General features: G+C 42.9%; 1 protein-coding gene across 4 annotated transcripts in view; it reads right to left on the reverse strand.

Moving 5' to 3' along the window:
* The window catches only part of ANKFN1 (ankyrin repeat and fibronectin type III domain containing 1), a 603,208-nt gene that overhangs the window by 385,836 nt on the left and 194,747 nt on the right, over positions 1 to 22,625 (reverse strand). For 3 of the 4 annotated variants that reach the window (XM_045044941.1, XM_045044939.1, XM_045044940.1), the window contains one exon: positions 18,723 to 19,018. In XM_045044941.1, the coding sequence (XP_044900876.1) occupies positions 18,723 to 19,018 (296 nt within the window). Of the gene's footprint in view, positions 1 to 18,722; positions 19,019 to 19,125; positions 19,208 to 22,625 lie in introns of those variants that run through there. The other variant, XM_045044942.1, reaches the window with a different exon arrangement.

Below are 22,625 nucleotides of genomic sequence, written 5' to 3' on the forward strand. Positions count from 1 at the left end.
GTGCTGTATGGAAACCGATTTGACAATAAATTATGTTAAAAAAAAAAAAAAGAACTGCAAGCTCCTTTATTGGCCCTGAAATCTCCATCTGCCTGGAGCAGGCAGCTTCTTTTTGTGTCATTTGCGTTTTGTTTTATTTTTTCAGCCCAGCCCTGGTTATTAAAACCTTAGACAAGGTCTGGCCCACAATCCCATCCCACAGCATCTTTCTCCTCTTCTATCTAATTCCACTTTCCTCTTTTCAGTTTTGACAATGCCCATCTTTGGGTGGGAGAGGACTCGGGGCAGAGGTCAGCCTCCAGGAGCGGCAGTCCCTTGTGCCATCATCAGGCTTGTGGTCATTCCTTTCTTGGCTCCCAGGGCCCACATCATTCCCATTTGTCAAAACTAATGATCATGGTCACCTCACTATGTCTGTTGGGGCCTGCACAGCAGGGAGGTAGAAAGGAAGTGTTCATATTTTCAGATTGGTGCCGTGAAGTGTGAGTGGTTTCTGCTGACATGGAGGTGTCTGGGGACTGCATGGTTGTTGAGCAGCATGTTTCTGCTGCCCTCTGGTGTGGAGGACCTCCTCAGTGACAGCCACATTCCCTTTGGCCCTTGCCAGGGGCACATGCCATGCCCCTTATAGGAAACATGCATTGTGGCTCCTGTCCCACAGATAAACTCCAAGCTCCATCAGCAGGGGTTGTAAGAGTGAGGTGACCCCTCTTCTGTGACCCCTTAAGGGCTACAAGGAACTTGAATGAGGTGCTCCTGCCTCCTTACTCATTCTGAGCCACAATTCTGTCATGTCCTGATAGTTGGGATACTTTGGCAACAGATACGTCCTGTCTCCAAAGTAAAAGCCATTTGCTATGTGCCCTTTGAGGGATATGTGAGTGGGGAATTAACACTTCACCAATTGTTCTTTACTCAAGAAAATTACTATTCCTCCTTCTCCCACTACACACACACACACACACACACACACACACACACACACACACACACATGGACTTGGGGAGGGTGATGTCCCACGTAGTTCTGTAAAGAACCACTGTTTGAAAACCTTGCAGAGGGGTACAAATCCTATATTCCAGAGATATACTTTAGCCATTTTTTGTCTGTCAGCTCTACAACACCTGCCCAGGATACCTGTGATTCTCTGACTTGGCAAGAGAAGGCTGATCATGAGAATAATGGTAAAGATAGTAATTATTAATAGTAGTTGTTGAACATTTTCTGGAGTTCTGCTTTTATTGTGATGGAGTAAGTAGCTAGCAGACCAATCTCCACAACAGCTATAACAAATCTCCACAAACCACAGCTATAAACTCTGGACAAAATATTTTAAAAAGCCAAAATAAATCCAAGGGTTTATTTATTCTCTCTCTAGAGAGAGAGAGTCCACAAAGACAGATGGATTTGAGACAGGAGCTGAAATCTGAAAGAAGAGATTGACAGAGGATGAGTTCCCCATTTTGTTGCAACTTTGTCCTAAGGGTGGGTCATAGTCATATTGTAGACATAGGCCAGCTGAAGGAACAAGGAAAAACCCACCATCTTTCTGGTTTGAGAAATCAGAAACAGAACCCCAGTTGGCCACAGCCTCTGGAAAGTGAAGAGAGAAGCCCAGAAAGGAGAATGACAGAATAGAGGAGCCCCAGTTTCTATGTGTCAACTCTGCCCAAATCTCTGGTTTACTCCAAAACTATGCATGTGTGAAGCCATGTGCAAACCACCTGGATAAAGGAAATAAAGGCTGAATGAGATTTGAGCTACTATCCACCACAGTCAAGACAGAGTATGCAACTTGAGTCTAGGCAAGTTACTGCTGCTAAAAACAAAAAATAAAAATTAAACAACAACAAAACATTCTTTAGAGAAACATAACAGAATCCAGAATCTCTACAACAACACAATGGCTAGAACACAACCCAAAATTTCTCTATGAAATAGAGATAAACATTAATTGCTTCTTGAGAGTCATTGTGAAATTTGAACAAGATGATGTATTTAGTGTATTATTTGGAAAATGCCTCACAGGCAATGAGTCATGATCCAGATCTCCTGGCCACTGGAGGAGGTATCACAGAAACATCATCAAGAGGCTTCCAGATATAGTAAATACTCTATGTTGGAAGAGAAGGCACATCTATCATTACCATTGCATTTGGGCTCCAAAACTCCAGGGGTAGGGGAGAGGTGTAAATTGGAGAAAAAGATCAGAATTTAAGTTAGCTGTCAGGGTTTCCAGTGAGTTAAGCAGAGAAGGAGAGGAAACAATTTTTTTTGGAAGTTCATAAAATAAGCCAAATGTGGAAATGACAGAAACCAGGAGGCCAGTCCCAAGGGTACCAGGAAGGTAAAAAACCATATACAGATATACGGCAGAACTAGAATAAATACAAGAGTAGGGCCAGCTATGTGGAAGCAGCCTAGAGACAAGGATTTGAGAGATTTAGAAGACAGCTTTGGGTCAGGTTCACAGGCTCTAGGCCCACAGGTTTCCCCTATGACAATGGGGCATCTTACCTATTCATGAAAGGCCTCCTCCTAGCCCTGAAACCACAGGTTCTTTATTCCTGCATCCTTTCAAGGGAAGAGCACTAAAGAGGCTGATTTGAGAGTTCCCACTACCCTCAATGGGTAAAATGGGAAAATCCAATGGTTGGCCAATAGACTGGGGATGCCTTATTTTAGGTAAAGAAGGAGCATCTGTCCAATTCAAGATCAAATCCAGCAAAGGCAAAGTTTAACTTCTCTCCAAAATGACCTGCCCTATATTGTATAAAACAACACATACATTGATATAATTTGGTCTGGGTGGATGAATCGCCTTGTCTAGTTATTCCCTAGCAGTGTTAGATCAATGTTTTACTTGCATGTTGGGAAGAAAGAGATACCATAAGAATACAAAATCTTGGTAAAGATCCTTTTGTCTCCATTGACTGTGACATCACAACCCTAGAGACATCCCAGAAATCAAATCTCTCATTTGGGACTAATGAGATTCTTAATATTGTAATCATAAATTGGTAACAAACTAAAGAGATATGTCACCTGGTGATGTTTACTCAACAGGATTTTAGTTTTTTCTTGTTTCCATGCTCTCTCCCATCAAACTAGTACAATCGACCAGGGATATGACTTCAATATGTGGCATTGACTCAAACATTTCCCAAGGTATTCCCAGTGTTGCAAGACTAAGGAGAAAATTCTGCACCAGGTTAACTCTCACTAGACTCAAACTCCAGAGATTCCTTGTATAAACCAAGAGGACCTTGTTTGTCGGCAGCCTTGCATAGCCCCTTTTAAACAAGTAAGCCTCCAGGCACCAAAGGCAACTGGACATATCAGTTGCAGTATGCTCAGACCATCTGGAGCTGCCACCCCACTCTGCCCCAGGCTTTGCTCTCTGATGCCCATTTATCCCAGCTTCAGTTTAACCTGCCTCCCATTTGACTTCCTTACTCTTCAGAATGGGCATTTTACATTGTTTCTCTAGCTTGATTGTGGGCTCCTTCTCTGACTGCATTTCTCCTCGCCCCAATGACTTCCCTGGCTTTGGTGGTGCCGATTTAAAACTCTCCTCTTGTCCACTAGGAACTAGCCCAGTTCCTAGTATCTTCTATAGACCACAGACCTTCAAAGCCATGCTATCTCCGTAATGGTTGTGACCTGAAACCTAGAGAGACTGACCCTTCAGAACATATCTCTGAGGTTGCCATTTCTTTCCTTAGAGTGGTAACTGAGGAAGTGCATTAGAAATAGAATCTCTTTGAATTCCTTTGTCAGAGTCCTTGCACATTTATGCAGAGATTGTTATTTTGGAAATGGTAACACTCTCACGTACAGGAAAGATGGGATGGTGTAGATGTTATAGACATGCTCTTTTCTGGATAAGGAGGCACGGGAAGGCTCTGCTTTATTATTACAACAGATATAGATATATGTATCTATATATGTATATATATGCATATGTATATAATAGATATACGTATCTATTATTACAATAGATAGTGAAGGAAGAAGACCTTGCCAACCCCTAAGCATCATCTCTAGGTCCTCCAGAGTTAGCATACTATGTTCATTACCAGGATACAGCTGGCTTTGTGGAAGGAGAATATACTTGGAGGAGGACAAACCTGAGTTTCGAGTTTACCTTGCCCCTGAGGCTTTAGGTCTCAGCTTCCTCAGGTATAAAATGAGTATATTGCCCAGTAGATATGTATGTGTGTGTGTGTGTGTGTGTGTGTGTGTGTGTTTGCACATGTGCATGCATATGTGTTATTATTGTTGTTGTTGTTATATCATGCCAAGTACTGTTCCAGTCACACTATAAATATCACTTCATGTAGTCTCTATAATATTATAAGGCAGGTACCACTGTTACCATCTCACTCTACAGATGGAAAAACTGAACCACAAGGAAATCAAGCTGCTTTTGAAGGGATACACAGCTCGTAAGTAGCAGAGTCAGGATTCAAACACATCAATATGGCTTCAGAGTTGGTGCTCTCAACCACTGCCTTCTGCTGTCCCCACATGGTGCCCTCCCATAGCTGGTACTCAGCAAATGAAGGCAATTATAACAATAACAGCAATTATATCCTCACAACATACTAAAGGCAATTCCACAACGTGTTGTCTATTCATTCAACTGGCAGATTATGTAAATGTGCTGAGTGCTTGTATAATGCAAATGTGCTTACAAAATGTGAAATATAAATTAAATCATTTATTTCTCCATGCACTTCTGCAATATCTATCCCCATTGTGGCAGCAGCACCTGGTGCCCCGTGGGTGTTGAGCAAATGCTTATTAATTTGTGGCTCACACTGTCTGGTTGTAGGACATAATGATATAAATATTATCATTAATATTACAATTGTCAAAAATAAGAATTCCATATTAAAAAGCAAGTGCTATTGGAACATGAGCGTACAAAGGTCCAGACTTAATGACCTTCCCAAAGTCAGGCAAGTTCTAAATTCTGAAGCAGACACAGAGTGGTCAACTCTATTCTGCCATACAGTGGTCTGAGAGATTTGACACTGTCTTTGGGGACTAATATTTTCTAAGAAATTTGACATTTCTGCCTCTCAGTCTTGCTCTCAATTCTGGCCACTTCAGAAATTTGATAAGGGATGCAAAGTCATCACTTGCCCATACCTGCCACTAACACTTGATACAGTTCACCTTCAGCATCTGGGTTAACCTCTGTTAGGGAAAGCTTACAGAAGTAGGGCCCTGTAATCACTAATGCACAATGTTCCAGGCCACAATGTACTAGTTCACTCTTCCCTTTCATGTTGAATTCACCCCCTAACTAAGTGGCCCTTTCCAAAGCCAGCCTTGTGACTAATGGGCCTTTGATCAGTTTGCTTCCTGACAGTTGTACATATAAATGAATGTTTATTTCAATTAAGTAACGAACATCCATCCTTCCTACCCTGTGACTGCAAAGTGTGCCCTCATCTCAAAGCACCCCCATCATTCTTATGTCAAGGATATCTTCTCATTGGAAAGAACTCTGCTTTGGGGCCAGAGCATGTGCAGTCTAGGACACTCTGAAGAAAAAGAGCAAGGGTTGAAAAAGTAGGAGGAACAGGGGTGCCTGAGTGGCTCAGTTGGTTGAGCGTCCAACTTTGGCTCAGGTCATGATCTCTCAGTTCATGGGTTCGAGCCCCACATCTGGCTCTGTGCTGACAGCTCGGAGCCTGAAGCCTGGTTTGGAATCTGTGTCTTCCCTCTCTGCCTCTGCCCCTCCCCTGCTCATTCTCTCTCTCTCTCTCTCTCTCTCTCTCTCTCTCTCTCTCAAAAATAAATAAACATTAAAAAATTTTTAAAAAGTAGTGGGAAGAGATTTTCTAAAATCTGGCACAATCTACTATGGTCAGGAAACCTACAATTTTTTGAGCACCTGTAATTGCTAGTATGTAGAGTACTCTACATACAATATTTCATTTTATCTTCACATTAATCTTACAAGTACCTTCAGATCCATTGTACAGAGGACGGAAATGAAGAAAATGAAGCTGAGGGGTTTGGGGAGCATAGCTAAATGACTTGCTTGTGGTTATGTGGCTGGTCAGTGACTGAGACATGTGGTTTTACAGGACTCCAAAGTTTTATTTCCCCAACACCTTGGGTGATTATTATATTTTTCTTATATGCCAGAAATCTGGCTCTTTTTTCCTGCTAGCTCTATGGCCATGAATAAGCTGCATATCCTTTTTGATCTAGACCTCTTCAGCTGCAAAGCAAAATCTACCAGAGCCCACTCTGCTTACTTGACCAAATTCTTGTGAATGGGATTTGCCCCTAATCACACATTGTACAAATTTGGTGGATTACTGGCATGCTTATAAACAGGCTTTGTTAATCTGTTGCAGTCTCTGGGCCACTCTGACACTTTGTTGCTTCCCCTTCCTGACTCTCCAAAAGCAACACTTGGGTCTGCTTTGCCAAGAACAGATTTGTTTTCATTATTAGGGATGATTCTGTCTTGAAGTTGGAACAGACGTGGCAATTGAATGTGCTTTCATGGGAATTTCAAAGATTCCCTTTTTCTTGGGGAAAGAAGAAATAGGAGCCAAAGGAACAGCAATTAAATCCGTAGTTTAAAAACAAATGCTACTAAAGCACAGATGATATCATGCAATAGTTGGAATTTCTCCTGTTTTCTCAGGCTAACAGAGCAGGGGCAGCCCTCTGAAATCTCACACCAGCTGTCAGCATCTGTTCCAGAGGTTGCCACTCCCGTGAATCTCTTTGTCAAATCCCTCTCTCTCCAACCCAAATCTGTCGTACTTAGCTCTTAGCGAAACTCAGGAAATTATGTGGGAGTCTGGAGCTGCTTTGGCCATCTGGGGCTCATGTAGCATTCACAGGAGTCTTACTCCGTGTAGCAGTTTTCTAGAATGGAGACTCACTGATCACATAACAGGAACCATAAACTGAGGAGTCTATGTCCTGGATAATCCACCCAGCCCCTCCAATGCCAGGTAAGTTGACACACCCTACAGGAGACAAGAGGAAACTGTAGCCTTCCCAATCAGCATCACCTCTCAGGTGCACTGAAGTCCCTGTGTATTTTATCCAGGACATAGACTAATCAAGGAACATCAGACTGGAGCTAAGTGACTGCTCATAACTGGCCGTGAAAGCACAACATCTAATCTAATGACCGTTTTGAGCAAGTTATCTCCTGGGGTTTAAAACCAAGAAGACAACTTGGGGTGCTTGGGTGGCTCAGTCGGTTAAGCAACTGACTTTGCCTCAGGTCATGATCTCACGGTTTGTGAGTTCAAGCCCCATGTCGGGCTCTGTGCTGACAGCTCGGAGCCTGGAGCCTGCTTCAGATTCTATGTCTCCTTCTTTCTCTGCCCCTCCCCCACTTGTGCTCTGTCTCTCTCTGTCTCTCAAAAATAAATAATTGTAAAAAAAAATTAAAAAACCAAGAAGACACCTTGATGGTTCCACAAAAAGTTAAACATTGAACAACCATCGGACCCAGCCAATCCACTCCTAGGCATAAAAATTGAAAACAAGTACTTAAATCTTTATACACAAATGTCCAAGTGCACAATAGCCAAAAGGTGAAGACAACCCAAATGTCCACCAACAGATGAATGGATATACAGATTGTAGTGTACCCATACAATGGAATATCATTTGTCCATAAAGAGGAATAAATTATTGATATGAACTACAATGTGGATGAACTTTAAAACATTATGTTAACTGAAATAAGCCAGCCACAAAAGGTCACTTGTTGAATTATTCCACTTGCATAGAATATCCAGAACAGGTAAATCCAAAGAAACAAAGAGCAGACTAGTAGTCACCGGGGGCTGAAAAGAAAAGGGAAAAGGGACTAAGTGCTTAACAGGTAAGAGGCTCTATCTTGGAGCAGACAGATGAAGATGTCTTGGAACTAGATAGGTGTGGTTGTACAACATTGTGAACGTATATATTTTTTAATGTTTATTTATTTTTGGGAGAGAGAGACAGAGCGCAAGTGGGGGAGGGGCAGAGAGAGAGGGAGACACAGAACCCGAAGCAGACTCCAGGCTCTGAGCCCAACTGCAGGGCTCAAACTCAGGAATTGCGAGACGATGACCTGAGCCGAAGTCAGACGCTCAGCCGACTGAGCCAGCCAGGCGCCCCAACGTGATGAATGTATAAAATGCCACAGAATTATTCATTTTACAATGGTTACTTTTTTGTTACATGAATTTCGTCTCAATTTAAAAAAAAAAAAACTACTGCTAAAGCCTGCAACTTCTTCTCAAATGCATACAAATAAAGATGGATTGATGAATGGACAGATATAAAATATGTGATAAAGCACAAAGAACAAAATATTAATTGTAGAATCCAGGTGGTGGGTAAATGGGTATTCACTGTAATACTCAGTGTTTCCATGTATTTGCAAATGTTTATAAGAAAATATTAGGAAAATAATAAAACCTGGTGGTAACCATTCCATCAGGCAAGTTGGAAGGGAGGTACCAAAATCCCGCTCTCCACCATAGGTCTTCCTGTCTTGGTCCTGGCCAGGACATGTTTGGGAACTTGTCAGGATAAATTAGCTGTGCTTTTTCCACTACACACACTCCTCACTTCTCCTTCTCGTCTCCCCCACTTCATCCATCTGTAGATAAGGCCATCATCTCATGATACTAACTGCCACTTTCATCTGCTCCGACCAGACCCTCTATCAGGTGACTCACAGTCATGGTCTCCAGTGCTCTTACCACTCAAAGTCCCCTACAGATGAGAAACCCTCCACAATAGTGAATAAAACCAGACACAATAAAAGTATACACATTCTACATAAGTACATGGTATAGGAAATAGAAAACAGACAGACAAAATGACTTAATGCATGGGGAGGATAATGCTACCTTTGGAGGGTAGTTGATTGGAAGGAAGCCTCATGGTGGGGCTCATGGGAGCATTTGGTTTCTTGATGTAATATTTGTTACATGAGTGCACATTCACTTTGTCAAGATCCACTGAGCTCTACCATGTTTTGCCCTTTTGTGTGTATACTATATATTAGTAGAAGTTTAATAAAACTGCATCAATTAAATATTAAGTAAAGTTAATCAGCAAAACCAAAAGCTGGCCTGTTGAAAGGTTAATTTAAAAAATCAAAAGAGAAAACACAAGTGAGTATCATTAGGAATAAGAGGAGACATAACTGCCAATATGTAGGGAGTTGCAACTTTACAGGAGAATACTGTATAACAGATTTATTCCAATGGCCTTCAAAATCTTAATGAAATAGATGCTTTTCTAAGAAAACAACTGAAACTAAGATTGTAAGAAAGAGCAGCCAATCACCTACTTCGCTTCTGTCTGGAGTCCAAACAATAGCTGAATTCACAAATCCCTCTTCTCTTGTTAACACCTGAAGGGGGCAGGGCAACACATACACAGACTGACCAATTAGTGAACAGCTAGGGGCCACTGTGAATTGTAGCCTCCTTATTCTGCAGAAACTATAAAACCCTGCCATAGAATGAAGGTGGAGGGGGCCACTGTGGTCAGAGTCTAAATCTATTTCTTATGAAACTGGAGTACTGTACTGTGTGAGGTCGGGTGATGACTAAGGAAGAGTACACAGACCTATTGAACAGATGCAATGCTATACTGGGGATGGGTATAGTGTTTTTGTTGTAATAAGTATCCTTTTATTTAAAAATAAGAAACACCTTTTGATTACTTGACTGGTGGTTGGAAATGTTACTTTTGCTTTAAGTAGATTTTCAAAGAAAAAGCAACCCATGAGCCCTGGAGGGGAAGGAATACAACAGATGTTGGGCAGTTATCCATTAGCAGCTGGGCAAGATATAGTTGAGGAAACATTTTCTCTGCAATCCCTAACTTGACACTTTGAGATAACAAAAGAAACTTCAAGCAGGAAGATATGGTTAAGAGAATGAGACATTGGAGAAAGGACCAGAAGGACGAAAGGGAACCAGGGTTTATGGGGTCAGATAACCTAAACTCTCCTCATCACTACAGAAAGGCAGTTTTTGTAATGAAAGCAAAAATAAGCACAGAAATGATTGAGATGCGAGTGGAGGAAGAGTCCATCTTTGGAGTGGTGGGGGCAGCGGGGGTAGGAGTTGCGAGGCATGGTGTCCGTTAAGAGGAGTTTCAATTTGGAAGGTAGAATTAGAGAAAAGAAGGTGGTTTGTTTGTGATTGGGAAGGAATTAAGCATATTTGTAGGCTGAAGGGAAGGATCAAGCTGAAAGTGTTAAAGACACAAAAGAGAAAGTGGAAAAAATGCACAAAGTAAGATCCCAGATTCAGGTAGGTCAGAGCATGTGGACCGAAGGGAAAGGTCTGGCTTTAGAAAAGAGGCTGGCTAATAAGCAGCATAATCTCTGTCGTGGGTTGAATATGGGCCCTCAAAAAGTTATGTCCACTGCTAAACCTCCAGTACTTATAGATGTGACCTTTATTTGGAAACAAAGTCTTTGCGGATGAAATTAAGGATTTACAGACGAGATCAATCCAGTAACTGGACTGAGAAAAGAGGGGGCTTTGAGACACACAGATGCGGAGGAGACCCATAGGAAAAGGCCAGGTGAAGATGGAGAGGCTGGAATTGTGAGCCCCAAGCCAACGAAAGCTTAGAGCCACCAAAGGCTGAAAAAAGCAAGGAAATTCTCCCCTAGAACCTTCAAGGGGAGGGTGGCTGTGCTCATACCTTGGCTTCAGAATCCTGGCCTCCAGAAAACTCCAGAATGAATTTCCATTGTTTTAAGCTACCTGGTCTGTGGTCACTTGTTATGGAAGCCTTGGGAAACTAATACAATCACAAACTCCAGGTTAAAAATGGACCTGTAGAGTGAGCAAACTCAAGAAACACTGGCATAGTTCAGAGCTGTGTCCTCACTCACTGGTTGGGTCAGTAGGCCAGTCAGCTTAGTAAAAGTTTGTCCCTGGAACAGTCACGGCTGTGTCAACCTCAGCCATGAATGCGTCCTTCCTAGTCCACATCCAGTCTCCATTTCGCCTTGTACTTCCCGTTGCTCTACTTGGCATTTCTCATTGTGCCCCCAATGCTCATCCCAGCTGCTTCTGGTTCAAAGCATTAAATACTCCAGTCTCTCTCTGCAAACCATGTAGGTTTGTATGAAAAATCCAAATAAAGAGGACATGAAGAAAAGGCATGTGATTCTCTCTGTATGTGTATTCTCTGATTTTAATTGAGGCAGATGCTCAATTTCTCTTGGGTACCTATGCAAACACTTACCTTCATGGTTGGTCTAACTTAGTGCTGATTCCTACCACTTAAGTTCAAGTTCCTCAATTCTTCATGACTTAATGTGCCACCAATTACAGCATAACAAGACACAGAGAGTCATTTATCTGAGCCATTTTAGCTCCCTAGCTGGGATGCAAAGAAAGAGGATATTAATTCTATATATCCAACTCATTGAGAGATTCCCAATCTAGAATGATCATAGATCATCCAGATTCCAAGGGAGCTTTAGAAAACACGTGTGATGGACTAACACAATCAAGGAATCCACGTTTATTTAGTACCTACATGCTATCAAGTAGTTTGCTAGGTATTAGACATATATGTATAAGTGAGAGGAGTGAGTCTGACCTTCAAAGAACTCATTGTCTCTGTGTGCAGTTAGGAAAAAAGACATTTGATTGAACAATTTGAGTATAATATGATAAGCATTATCTTACGGTGTAAACAGTATAAACTGCTTAGGAAGCTTGGGGAGTTTTTGGAGATGAGGTAGGGACTCATACTATATACTCTCCATATGCCCCTCTAGATCCACCCTTTTCCCACCTGCTCTGTGCTCTTGGAGGTAACCTCTATAAACTGCATCCTCTGGGCACTGGTGCCTTCTGGCTTCCAGATGGTTTCAGTCAACGGGAGGACATGAGAGGGTGAAGGAGAGAGAGCCACCTTCCTTTCACAATGCAGGTTTTCAGGTGCTGCACTGTTCTAGAAGAGGCCACAGCTTCTGACTAGAGGTTGCTCTTATGAATTTGGCCATGTTCCAGTAACTGCTTCCTCCTTCCTGTTTCCAGCAGTTACTAGTCTTGGGCTGCTTCACCATCCCGTCTTGGTTTCCCTTAACTTTGCCTGCACCATTGTGGAGCCCTATCATGCAACTCCCTGCAACCACTCATTAGGGGTGGACTTCCTGTTTCCCCTGATCAATGCTGAGGTCAAGAGATGCTTCCCAGAGAGAGTGGCCTTCTGAAGAATGATTAAGCTTCTGCAGGAGCATGCAGGTGGGGTGGGGTGTCCCAGGCTGAAGTGAGAACACTGTTGCGGCAGGGAGGCCTGGGAGAACACTGCATATGCGGAGGCAAATAAGTAATACCCTTTTAAAAAGATTTTTAATGTTTTGTTTATTTTTTGAGAGAGAGACAGACAAACAGTGTGTGAGCAGGGGAGGGGCAGAGAGAGAGGGAGACACAGAATCTGAAGCAGGCTCCAGGCTCTGAACTGTCAGCACAGAACCCAACGCAGGGCTTGAACCCACAAACCATGAGATCATGACCTGACCCAAAGTCGAATGCCCAACTGACTGAGCCACCCAGGCACCCCAGTAACACTTATCTTCTTATAGAGAGGCCTGAAAGGAGTGGGGAAAGGAAATTAGAAAGCTGAAAGGACTTGGGGGCCATGCTAATATGGCTTTTGGATTTTATCCTGTTTGATGATGGGAAGTTTACAAACTACTGGCAATATTCCAATGTCTTGAAGTTCCAGATACTCAAGCCTTTCTACAAAACCTGGATTTCAGAAATGACAGGCTGGTATAGATCTCTGCTCTGAATTTATGCCTTATTGGTACTGCACTCTTCCCTGTACTGGTTAATAAAATTCACTCTCAGACTGTGTGCTAAGGAAAGCTGTTGACTTTTAAAAACATCAAATCACTTCAAAAGCTTTTTCCTTCTCAGTCCCAATATATTGGGCCTTCAACTTACGTATTGAAGAAAAAGAGAATACTCCTCTTGAGAAATGTCATAGTTTCATTCAATTACAGAAAACTGTTTAATGTGACAGTCTTTCACCAATCTTTATAGAAATAAGTGATTGATCAGAGTTAAGATTCTTGGTTTGGTCTTAGGGAAGGGGGAAGAGGGAGGCCAGAGTAACATCTGGTAAAGGCTGGCGGAGGCCTTGTGTGTGGGGGTAAGAAGAAGGAAGCACCAAGAACGAGAAGTTCAGATCAAAGAGGTCTAATAGAACTACAATACAAACAGCAAAGGTAGAAGCTACATCAAAAAAAAAAAAAAAAAAAGTAAAAAGAGGTGAAACAACCCAAGTATCCACTGACGGATGAATGGACAAACAAAACGTTCTGTATACACACAATGGAATATTATTCAGCCTTAAAAAGGAAGGAAATCCTGACAGATATTACAATATGGATGAATCTTAAGGCCACTCATATGAGGTATTTAGAATAGTCAGAATCATAGAGACAGAGAGTAGAAGGGTGGTTGGCAGGGGATGAGGGAAGGAAAAATGAGGAGTTGTTTAAAGGGTATAAATGATCAGTTTTGCCATATAAAAAAAATTCCAGAGCCAGACTGCACAACATGTGAGAATATATTTAACACTATGGAAGTATACACTTGAAAATGGTTGATGACAAATTTTACATTATGTGAGTTTACTACAATTTCGAAACAGTTGAAAATGGTGAAATTAATTTTAAGACTATATTCTATTTAGGGGTGCCCGGGCAGCTCTATTGGTTAAGCATCTGACTCTTGGTTTCAGCTCAGGTCATGATCTCACAGTTCATGGGTTTGAGCCCTGGGTCAGGCTCCATGGAGCTTGCTTGAGATTCTCTCTCTCTGCCCCCCTCCCAGCCTTCCCCTGCTCCTGCGCACTTTCTCTCTCTCAAAATAAATAAACTTTGAAAAAAGAATGTATTTTAGTTAAACCATTATATCTGCAACATTATCATTTCAATATGTAATCAATACAAATTTATTAAGATAATCTATACTTTTTTCATACTGAGCTGTTGAGATTTGATGTGTTTTCTTATTTACACTTAGGGCACACCTCAGTTTGAACAAGCAACATTTTATGTGTTCAATAGCCACATGTGGCTAACTGCTACCATATTGGACAGCACAGTTCTAGAGCTAAGAACAAAGGCAGGTGCACCAGAGGCTTGTCCCATGATGATATTTTTCTTCAGAGCCCTCTACTTTTAGTAACTTGCCTTCGAGGTAACCTCAGGCATGAGCTAAGACCTAAGTTTTTTTGTGCAGCATCATAGGAAGATGATCTAAAAGCCATCCCAGAACCCCAAGTTGAAAGAGATCAAAAAAGGCACCGGGCCCACCTCTACTGTCCCAGGCAAACCCTTTGCTGCGACTGCTCCGGCCCTTGATCAGTGCCAAAGTGGCACATCAGTGAGGTGCAGTCAGAGGTAAGAGACGCTGGAGTCAGACTCACTAGCTCTGTGACCCTGGACAAACCGCATAAGATCTCAGAACTTGAATTTCTTCATCGGCACAATAGGGACAAAGATGGTAGCCTCTCAAAAGGGTGTCGTGGGCGTCGCATCAATGCTCGCACAAAGCCACGGTAAAAGGTGACACGGCAAAAAGTGTAACTTTTCAAGTGGAGACACAGATTCTCTTTTTCCCTCCATGATTCCTTCCTTCCCCCGGCCCGATCCTTATACACAAGTCTCCATTTACCCTCTGGCCTAGCCTCCTAGTCTTTCATTTTTAAAATCTGCAAAAAAATGGGAATAATCCTTGGGGCGCCTGGGTGGCGCAGTCGGTTAAGCGTCCGACTTCAGCCAGGTCACGATCTCGCGGTCCGTGAGTTCGAGCCCCGCGTCAGGCTCTGGGCTGATGGCTCGGAGCCTGGAGCCTGTTTCCGATTCTGTGTCTCCCTCTCTCTCTGCCCCTCCGCTGTTCATGCTCTGTGTCTCTCTGTCCCAAAAATAAATAAACATTGAAAAAAAAATTAAAAAAAAATGGGAATAATCCTAGGAACCACTGCATAGGACGGCTGTGAGTAGTGAGGGTACTAATGGAGATGTAGCACTTAACCCACCTCCCGGCACACAGCAAACCTTGACGAAGTGGAAGGTGCTGCTGCTGGGTGACAGACTGCAGAAGTAACAGTGAATAAAGCGGGCACCATTCTCGCTTGTGAGTATAAACTTGCAGGAAGCTAGCCCTGAAACCAATAATACAAAGATCGGGGATTGCCATGTGGGAAGTGCAGAGTGTCATCATATGGGAAGTCCTTAGTAACATCTTTCTTAAATACTTGTGCTACAACTTGAAAGCCTGTCATCCTTGGTAGGCAAGGCTTTCCTCTCACTGGCGGATCATGAGCACACCATTTCCCTTGGTTTGTCCATCATCTGAAACAGCAACACCCCTGTTCCTTCTTAGACCACCGCCCCATCTTTCCACTTGAATTCAGACACACCAGTGGCTCGCCAGTTTTGTGAAGCAGTGCTTCTTCTCTTAAGCCCTTGCAGACTGAGTCACCAATACCCTTAAAAAATTCATATTTATCAAACCCGCTTATGTATGGTAAGAAAATCTTGCTCCCAAGACACAAGTCCTTTCTCTCTGTGCAGGTGAGGTTCGGCAAATGTATGCCGAGTTTCTGTGTGGCTCCCACTGGGCAATCTCGGCCTTTGCACGAATAATTACAGAATGAACAAGAGCTTAGCACTGAAGCAATTTACGGTGAGCTACACAGGAGGTGAGAAGAGCACAGATTAATCTCCAAATGGACAAAGTACAAGGGAAGAGGAAATAAGAGAAATAATAAATCGTTGAAAAAGTTGTCTTGATAGGAGGTAGGAACCGAAAAAGAAGCATTCTACAGCTCTTATTTGATGAGAGTTGGCATTCAGCCCTGTCTGCCCTACATCATTAAAGTCCATGCATTTGGGAGGACACAAGGCAGTGAGACTCTATGGTATGGTTCCTTTTACCCCGATAAGCTTAGCTAGTCCTCACCTTCCCAAGGACCCTACTCCCATCTACTCTGTCAGGCCTCAGCCGCAACTCTTGCCCAAGGAGTGAGTTTACCTTTCTGCTGGCTCCGTCAGGGTTGGGGAGGGAGACAGAAGGGCAAAGAAGCCTTCCAGGATTGAGCTCAAGGGCTTGGAGACAACCTGAAGCTAGCTTCCCCTCCTGTGATCCCTGCTCATCTTTCTCAGGTGGTCTGATACAGGATGGAGAGCTTCTGCCCCTCTCTTCACTCCTTACAGAAACGGAAAGAGGGGTCTGCTGCACTTGGGATTCCTCACGGGAATTCTTGACACAGTATGGAAGCTGAGGAGCTGCAGGCTTGTCCTGGGGAGGATGATACTGCCTGGCTTAATTGGACTCAAAGCCAGATTTAAAGAAGTGACCAGTGTCTTTTTATAGCTCCTAATTTAGACAGAGAGAAAAAGAATCTAATGTGCCTAAGTCTCTAGATAAATCTACCTTTCTCCAGACTATATTACTGATGGCTTTGGACAGTGAAAATATGTTACAGAGAACAGTTTGGTAATAGGCACGAAAAGCCACAAAAATATTCATATTTTTTTACCTTGCTAATATCAGTATTAAGAATTCATCCCCCCCCCAACATTTTTATAAGGAGAAATAAAACTGCTTTATGCCCAGAAATATTCACAGTGGCATAACAATCATGGGAAAGCATAGAAGCAATTTAAATAGCCAAAAACTGCTAAACAGATTATGGCATATCCATTTAAGGGATTAATCCATTTAATCCAGTCACAATTAACCATCTATGTGAAAACTGGCTGGAAGACGGGAAAGTGTTTATGGAATAATACTGGGAAAATAAATGGTGAAAATAAATATTTCTAGACTGTGGTTACAATTGTGTCAAAAAGGCATGCTTGGACAAAGGCTGGGAGAGAGCACAGAGAAGAAACGGGATGCTAAAAGGGCAGTATTAAGACAAAGTCTTTAAAAAAACAAACAAACCCAGTTTGTAATGTTTCCACAATGCATCCTTACCAATAACAGCAAAAGTAAATCATAGCAAAGCATAGGCATCAGATTACTCATCTTGCCTCATTTCTTTGGCTTCCCCTGAGTTGCTTAAGTTAGGTCCTTCCAACTTGAATGGCAAGGCTCCCCACGTGCAGTGGATGGAGCCCAGATAGCATGATACTGCAAATACTGAAATATTGAGCCCTTCCCACTGGGATGGCCAGTTGGGTCTCCTAGCCACTCATCTCCAACTTTGAGCAGCCTCATCTATTGACCCTGGAGTGCTGTGGTATGAGGTTGGAAGGCGCTCCCTGGGTGACAGGATTCCCCATAAAGCAATGCCCTGGTTTACATTTCATGCACACCCCATAACAACTTGAGAGCTGGGGCCCTGACCCCTAGTATAACAGCATTCAGTTTTCCACCCAAGCATTGGCAGACTGCTCTCCTCTGGACCAAGTCCCAGATGAAGTGTCTCTGACTCTTCTGCCTTCATTATGTACAACTGCCCAAAGACTGTTCTTAGGACAAGGGAAGTGTCCTTCCTTAGAACCCTCCTTCTCCCCTTTTTCCTTTTGTCCTGCAGAAGATAAACTTGTGGTGCACTGACTGCAAATACTCATGCACGTAAACATTCAGCCTGACATGCTCAGCCACGTCTAAGCTTCTAAAGACAGAAGACAGGAAGCAAGAGCGGGAAAACAACAAAAAAAAAGAACCAGGTCTTCAGAAAAACAGAGCACAAGCAAGTTTATGACCAGGTGTACTTTTGCTCAGCTCATTATTTAGCGTCAGTAACAATAACCCAGAGATGCTAACTAGCCCAAGAAAACCTGCAGCTAGCTACACTAGTGGTTTAAAAAACACATTCTCTCTGGCCGTTTTTCAGCTTCAATCTACCCAGTGTTCACAGTAATTTCCAGAGCCTGATAACAACAACAACATAAAAACAAGATAAAACAAAACAAAACAAAAAAACTGAAAACAAACAAACAAAAAAAACCCCACAAAACTTTCCCCAAGTTCAAGAAGGCATCAATGCTGTCAACCCTGAGAGACCTACTTATTTTATCCTGGGTTGAGAAAATGCATGAAATACAACCCATGCTTTTCTAAGCCCGGGAGGTACCCGTTGAACTCTTTTACCAGTGGGAAATGAGAGGTTAAATTGTGTTGGATTTGTGGCTGTTTACTACAGACATCTAGAACTGTGAACCAGAGATACAAAAGTCACCCTTGCCCCTTTGTGGCTAGCAGGACTGTAAACACCCCTGCAGGAGAACAGCTCTGTGGCAAAGAATCTCCGTGAGAGCTACACATCTGCAAAAGAAACTTGGGAAAGAAACCCTCTGGAAGAGTCCTTCCACTCGGGAAAGCTCTCTCTGGCTCAGGGATCTTTCTGCCATGCAGCCCACTCTCAAGGATGAAGAAGAAGAAGAAGAAGAAGAAGAAGAAAAAAAAAGACAATATTCCCCCACCTGCTGCTTGGACTTACTATACGACCAGCGGAGAAAATGCAAGTGTGTGTGGGCACGCTCTTGCACTTCCTTTGGAAGAGGAGGGCAGATCCCAAATGCACTTGTTAATTGTGTAAACCATTCCTCCCACCCCCTGCCACGGAAAGCCCCAACTCATACACGCACGCCCACCTCACAGCCAAGCCCCCTCCCCAGCATTCCTTTCTCAGCTTTAGAGAAATCATAAAATGCTACTCACATGTGGCAGCTTCAGCCTCCCTTTACCTCTCCCCAGCCTGTGCACGGGCTCCGGTCGCGGCTGCTGCTGCTGCTGCTGCTGCTGCTGTTGCTGCTGCTGCTGCTGCTGCTGCTGCTGCTGCTGCTGCTTCTGTTGCAAGTGAAACAAACCTTCATCGACAGAGATGGTTTTCCTCTGGGTTGCTTTGTCTGAGATTCCCCAGATGAACACCGACTCGTTTATGTCATTATGTGAGTTCGATAGCTCCCCTAACACAGGAAAGGCTTTGGGGCTGTCATCTTCCACGGGCTGGGCTTCTGGTGAGAGAAACAACAGACCTGAAACTGACAACTGATCACATCAAAACACTCCAGGGGATGGCAACCCAAGACTACAGAAGTAACACATTAGCTCCCAATGATACCATGCACAGCGTAGATCATCTGTCTTCTCCTGGCACTGTGAGCCTAACCAAGTTGAAGAGACATTATTTATGAACTTACAGCTTCCAGAATGACTCCAGGTGAAGCCATATGGGCATTATAAAGCATAGTGTCACAGAAGGATTCTGTATCCAACGTTCTGGATCCAACGTTGTTGACATCAATAAGGGGGGGTGGGCGGGGGGAGGAGGGTAATACCATTTGGTGGCTAAAAGTTAAAGGCTTTCAGATGGACCAAGGTTTATATACATTGAAGTAGACTTAGGTTCAAATGTGAGCTCCATCACTTATTAGCTGTGTAAATTTGGGAAAACTCCTTATTTTCTCCAAGTCTCTCTCTTCATCGGCACATCAGGGATAATAAAACTTAATGTATAGAAGAGCTACAGGAGGGAAGTGTAATGGTATATATTAACTATCACATTCAATGCATGTCACAGAGTAGGTACCCCATAAGAGAAATAAAGATCCCTCACCTGGTGGTAGTATTTGCTTGCTTTGGGGACTCGTCATCTCTTAATGAGGAACCTTGTGATTGTATTATAAAACACCAGGATCATTCCAATGGTCTATGTAATTAATTGCTTCCTCAGAGGAAACAAATAATGATACTTTACATATTTGGATAAACCATAAGTTTCAGTTCTCAGGCATGTAAAAATGCTGGGATGGCCATTTCCCAGATATGAGAAAGAGTCACTGGTTTATGAAAATTGCTCAAAAAGGGGGAAGACACTGATTCTTACTGCTTTGCCTTAGAAACAGACTTATGAGAACAGAATGCAAATCTACTTTCGCTGAAGGCCTTCATTTAGGAGGGCTGGATTTCTCATGACTGACCTATTTTGAACAAGGGGATCCTCAGCAGGGAAATCTGTATTCATTTCAAAGAGTAGATAAGTCCAGGTGATGAAAAAAACCCAAAATGTTAATGCCGGGTGGACCTATGAGACGCTCCATGGGGGAAAAGAACCTCACTTTTCCCACCTGAGAACACTGATGTTCGGGAGCTGGTCAGTACTGACCCATCTCTCATTTCCCACTATCTCCAAAGCAGCAGAAGAAAGCTTGAGCAACTGCTAGTTGTTGTTTGGGGGATTTCTACCATATTGAGGTGGTTTCAGTGGAGCCAACATAAATGAGACCCAGGGTTGACAAATGGCGTAACCCAGTCCACCACGCCTCATCTTACCCCACAAAGGATGTTAGTTGGAAAGTATGCTTCTGGGTCCCAGACATATGCCACCGTTCTCCAGGTGAATCAGTGTGAATGAACAAATGTTAAAAACCTAGACCAGAGCAGTTGCTGATAAAGGGAAGACTGAGGAGGAGAAGAAATAACTAAATGGTCAACCAAATCCCAAATAGGTTCCTTGTAAGAGTTCAAAAAGCTTCAATAGGATCCCACAAACATGGAAGGAACATTCTCTGAGGAATTTGTGCCAAGTACGTGGCATAGCGTCCACTACATTGTAAATGCTCAATGAATGTTAGTAGCTGATAAGAAAAATGACCAATAAAGAGAGAGATGAGGGAATTTCTCATAAGGAATTTGAGCTCATAAATTATACTGGACATGATGCTAACATTTTGCCATGTTGTCTCATTCAATTCTCACAGCAACTTGAAAGAGAGATATAAATCCCCAATTTGTGGTTAAGGAAATTGAGGCGTAGAAACTTAAACAACAAAAGCTGGTTCACAAAGTCCCATCACATTTACCCAACTACCAGCATCTGTGCCTTTAGGCTCTGCTTCCCTCACATTACTGTGGATGAACTGTCCATTCCCCCAAAAGTCAACTCGTGCCTACTCAAGGACATCACTGCAACCATTTGTCCTTGTCTTTCCTTCACCATCAATTTTTCCCTCTATACTATATCGTTCTCAACACCTGTATGTTAATTGTTATCCTATGTGTAAAACATACCTTCAGTTGATCCCATATCCCCTTCCAGCTACTACCTGCTTATATCCCCTATGTATAGTAAATACCCTCTCAAGAATGGTCAAAACTCATTGTCTAAACTCCCCCTTCTCTCTTGAACTCACTCCAGTCTGGCTTTTACTGCTACCACTCTACCTGCCCTTGTCACTCTAAACTGCCAGTCAAAATTGCTTTTGCCAAAGTTACTGAAAACCTCCATGTTGCTATGTCAGTCTTTATCTCCATTTGGCCTACCAGCATCACTTGACATGGGTAAGCAATTTTCTCTTCATTGAAACTTCCTTCAGTTGGCTCCCAGGACCACACACTACCAGGGTTTTCCTTCTACCTCACCGGTTGTCCCTCCTCAGGCATCCCTATTGGCAACCCTCTCTTCTAGTTACTGGAGAGAGAGTGCTGGGAGGGAGTTAGAAGCCCAGACTCTGAAGCCAGACAACCCAGGTTGGAATTCTGGCTACACAACTCAGCAAGTGTTATGACCTTGGCCAAGTTACTTAACCTCTTTCTTCCAGTTTCCTCATCTATAAAATAAAGGTAATAACAGTAACCGCCTTATGAGGTTGTCATGAAAATTGAAGGAGTTCATATACGAAAACACTCAGAACAAGGTCTGGTACGCAGTAAGTACTACATGAGCATTAACTATTTTCATTACCCACTTCTTAACATCAAGTGCCTAAGGGCTCAGCCCTTGGAGACTGTCCTTTTCTGGGTGATCTCATTATTTCTCATTGTTTTAAATAACATCTAGAGGCATATTAAAATGTACAGTCTAGACCTCTCCTCTACAAGGTGCAGTGGCCTAATTAGGATCTTCTCTTACACGTTTAATAAGCATCTCAAACTTAATATATCCAAAACCAAACACCTGGTTTTTTCAACTAACCTGTTCCTCACATCGTTTTCTTCTTCTCAGTTGACCACTCCATCTTTCCAATTGCTCAGGTCAAAAACCTTGAAGTAATTCTTGACTCTCTTTCCCTCACACCTGACATGCAGTCTGTCCACAAATCCTGATGACACTACCTTTAAATATATCCACAATTTGACTACCTCTCACTTTCTCCATGGCTACTCACCTGGTCTAAGACACTATAATCTCTTGCATGGATCATTTCAATAGCTTCTTAACCATTCTTCATGCTCCTAACCCTTCTCTCCTGTAGTCTATTGTCAACACGGTACAATCTTTCAAAACTTGGAGCCAGATCGTACCATTCCCTTGCTTGAAACTCTCCATAAGCTTCTCACCTCACTTAGGAAAACACAGGCCATGTCTTTATTGGCCTACAAGGTTTGACCCTATGCCTACCCCCCTTCTTATACCTCCTTGAAATCATCTCCTATTACTCTCCCCATTTTCTGAACGCCCTGGACATAAAGCCCTCTTGCCTACCATGAGACCCATCTCAGGGCCTTTGAACTTGCCATTTTCTGTGCCTGGAACACTCTGCCCCCACAAGCCTAACAGATTCATTTCTTTACTCCTTCAGCCCTCTTTCCAGTGTCACTCTCTTGTTGACACCTTCCCTG

Source organism: Felis catus, chromosome E1 (assembly GCF_018350175.1).
Source record: "Felis catus isolate Fca126 chromosome E1, F.catus_Fca126_mat1.0, whole genome shotgun sequence".
Classification (NCBI taxonomy): Eukaryota; Metazoa; Chordata; class Mammalia; order Carnivora; family Felidae; genus Felis; species Felis catus.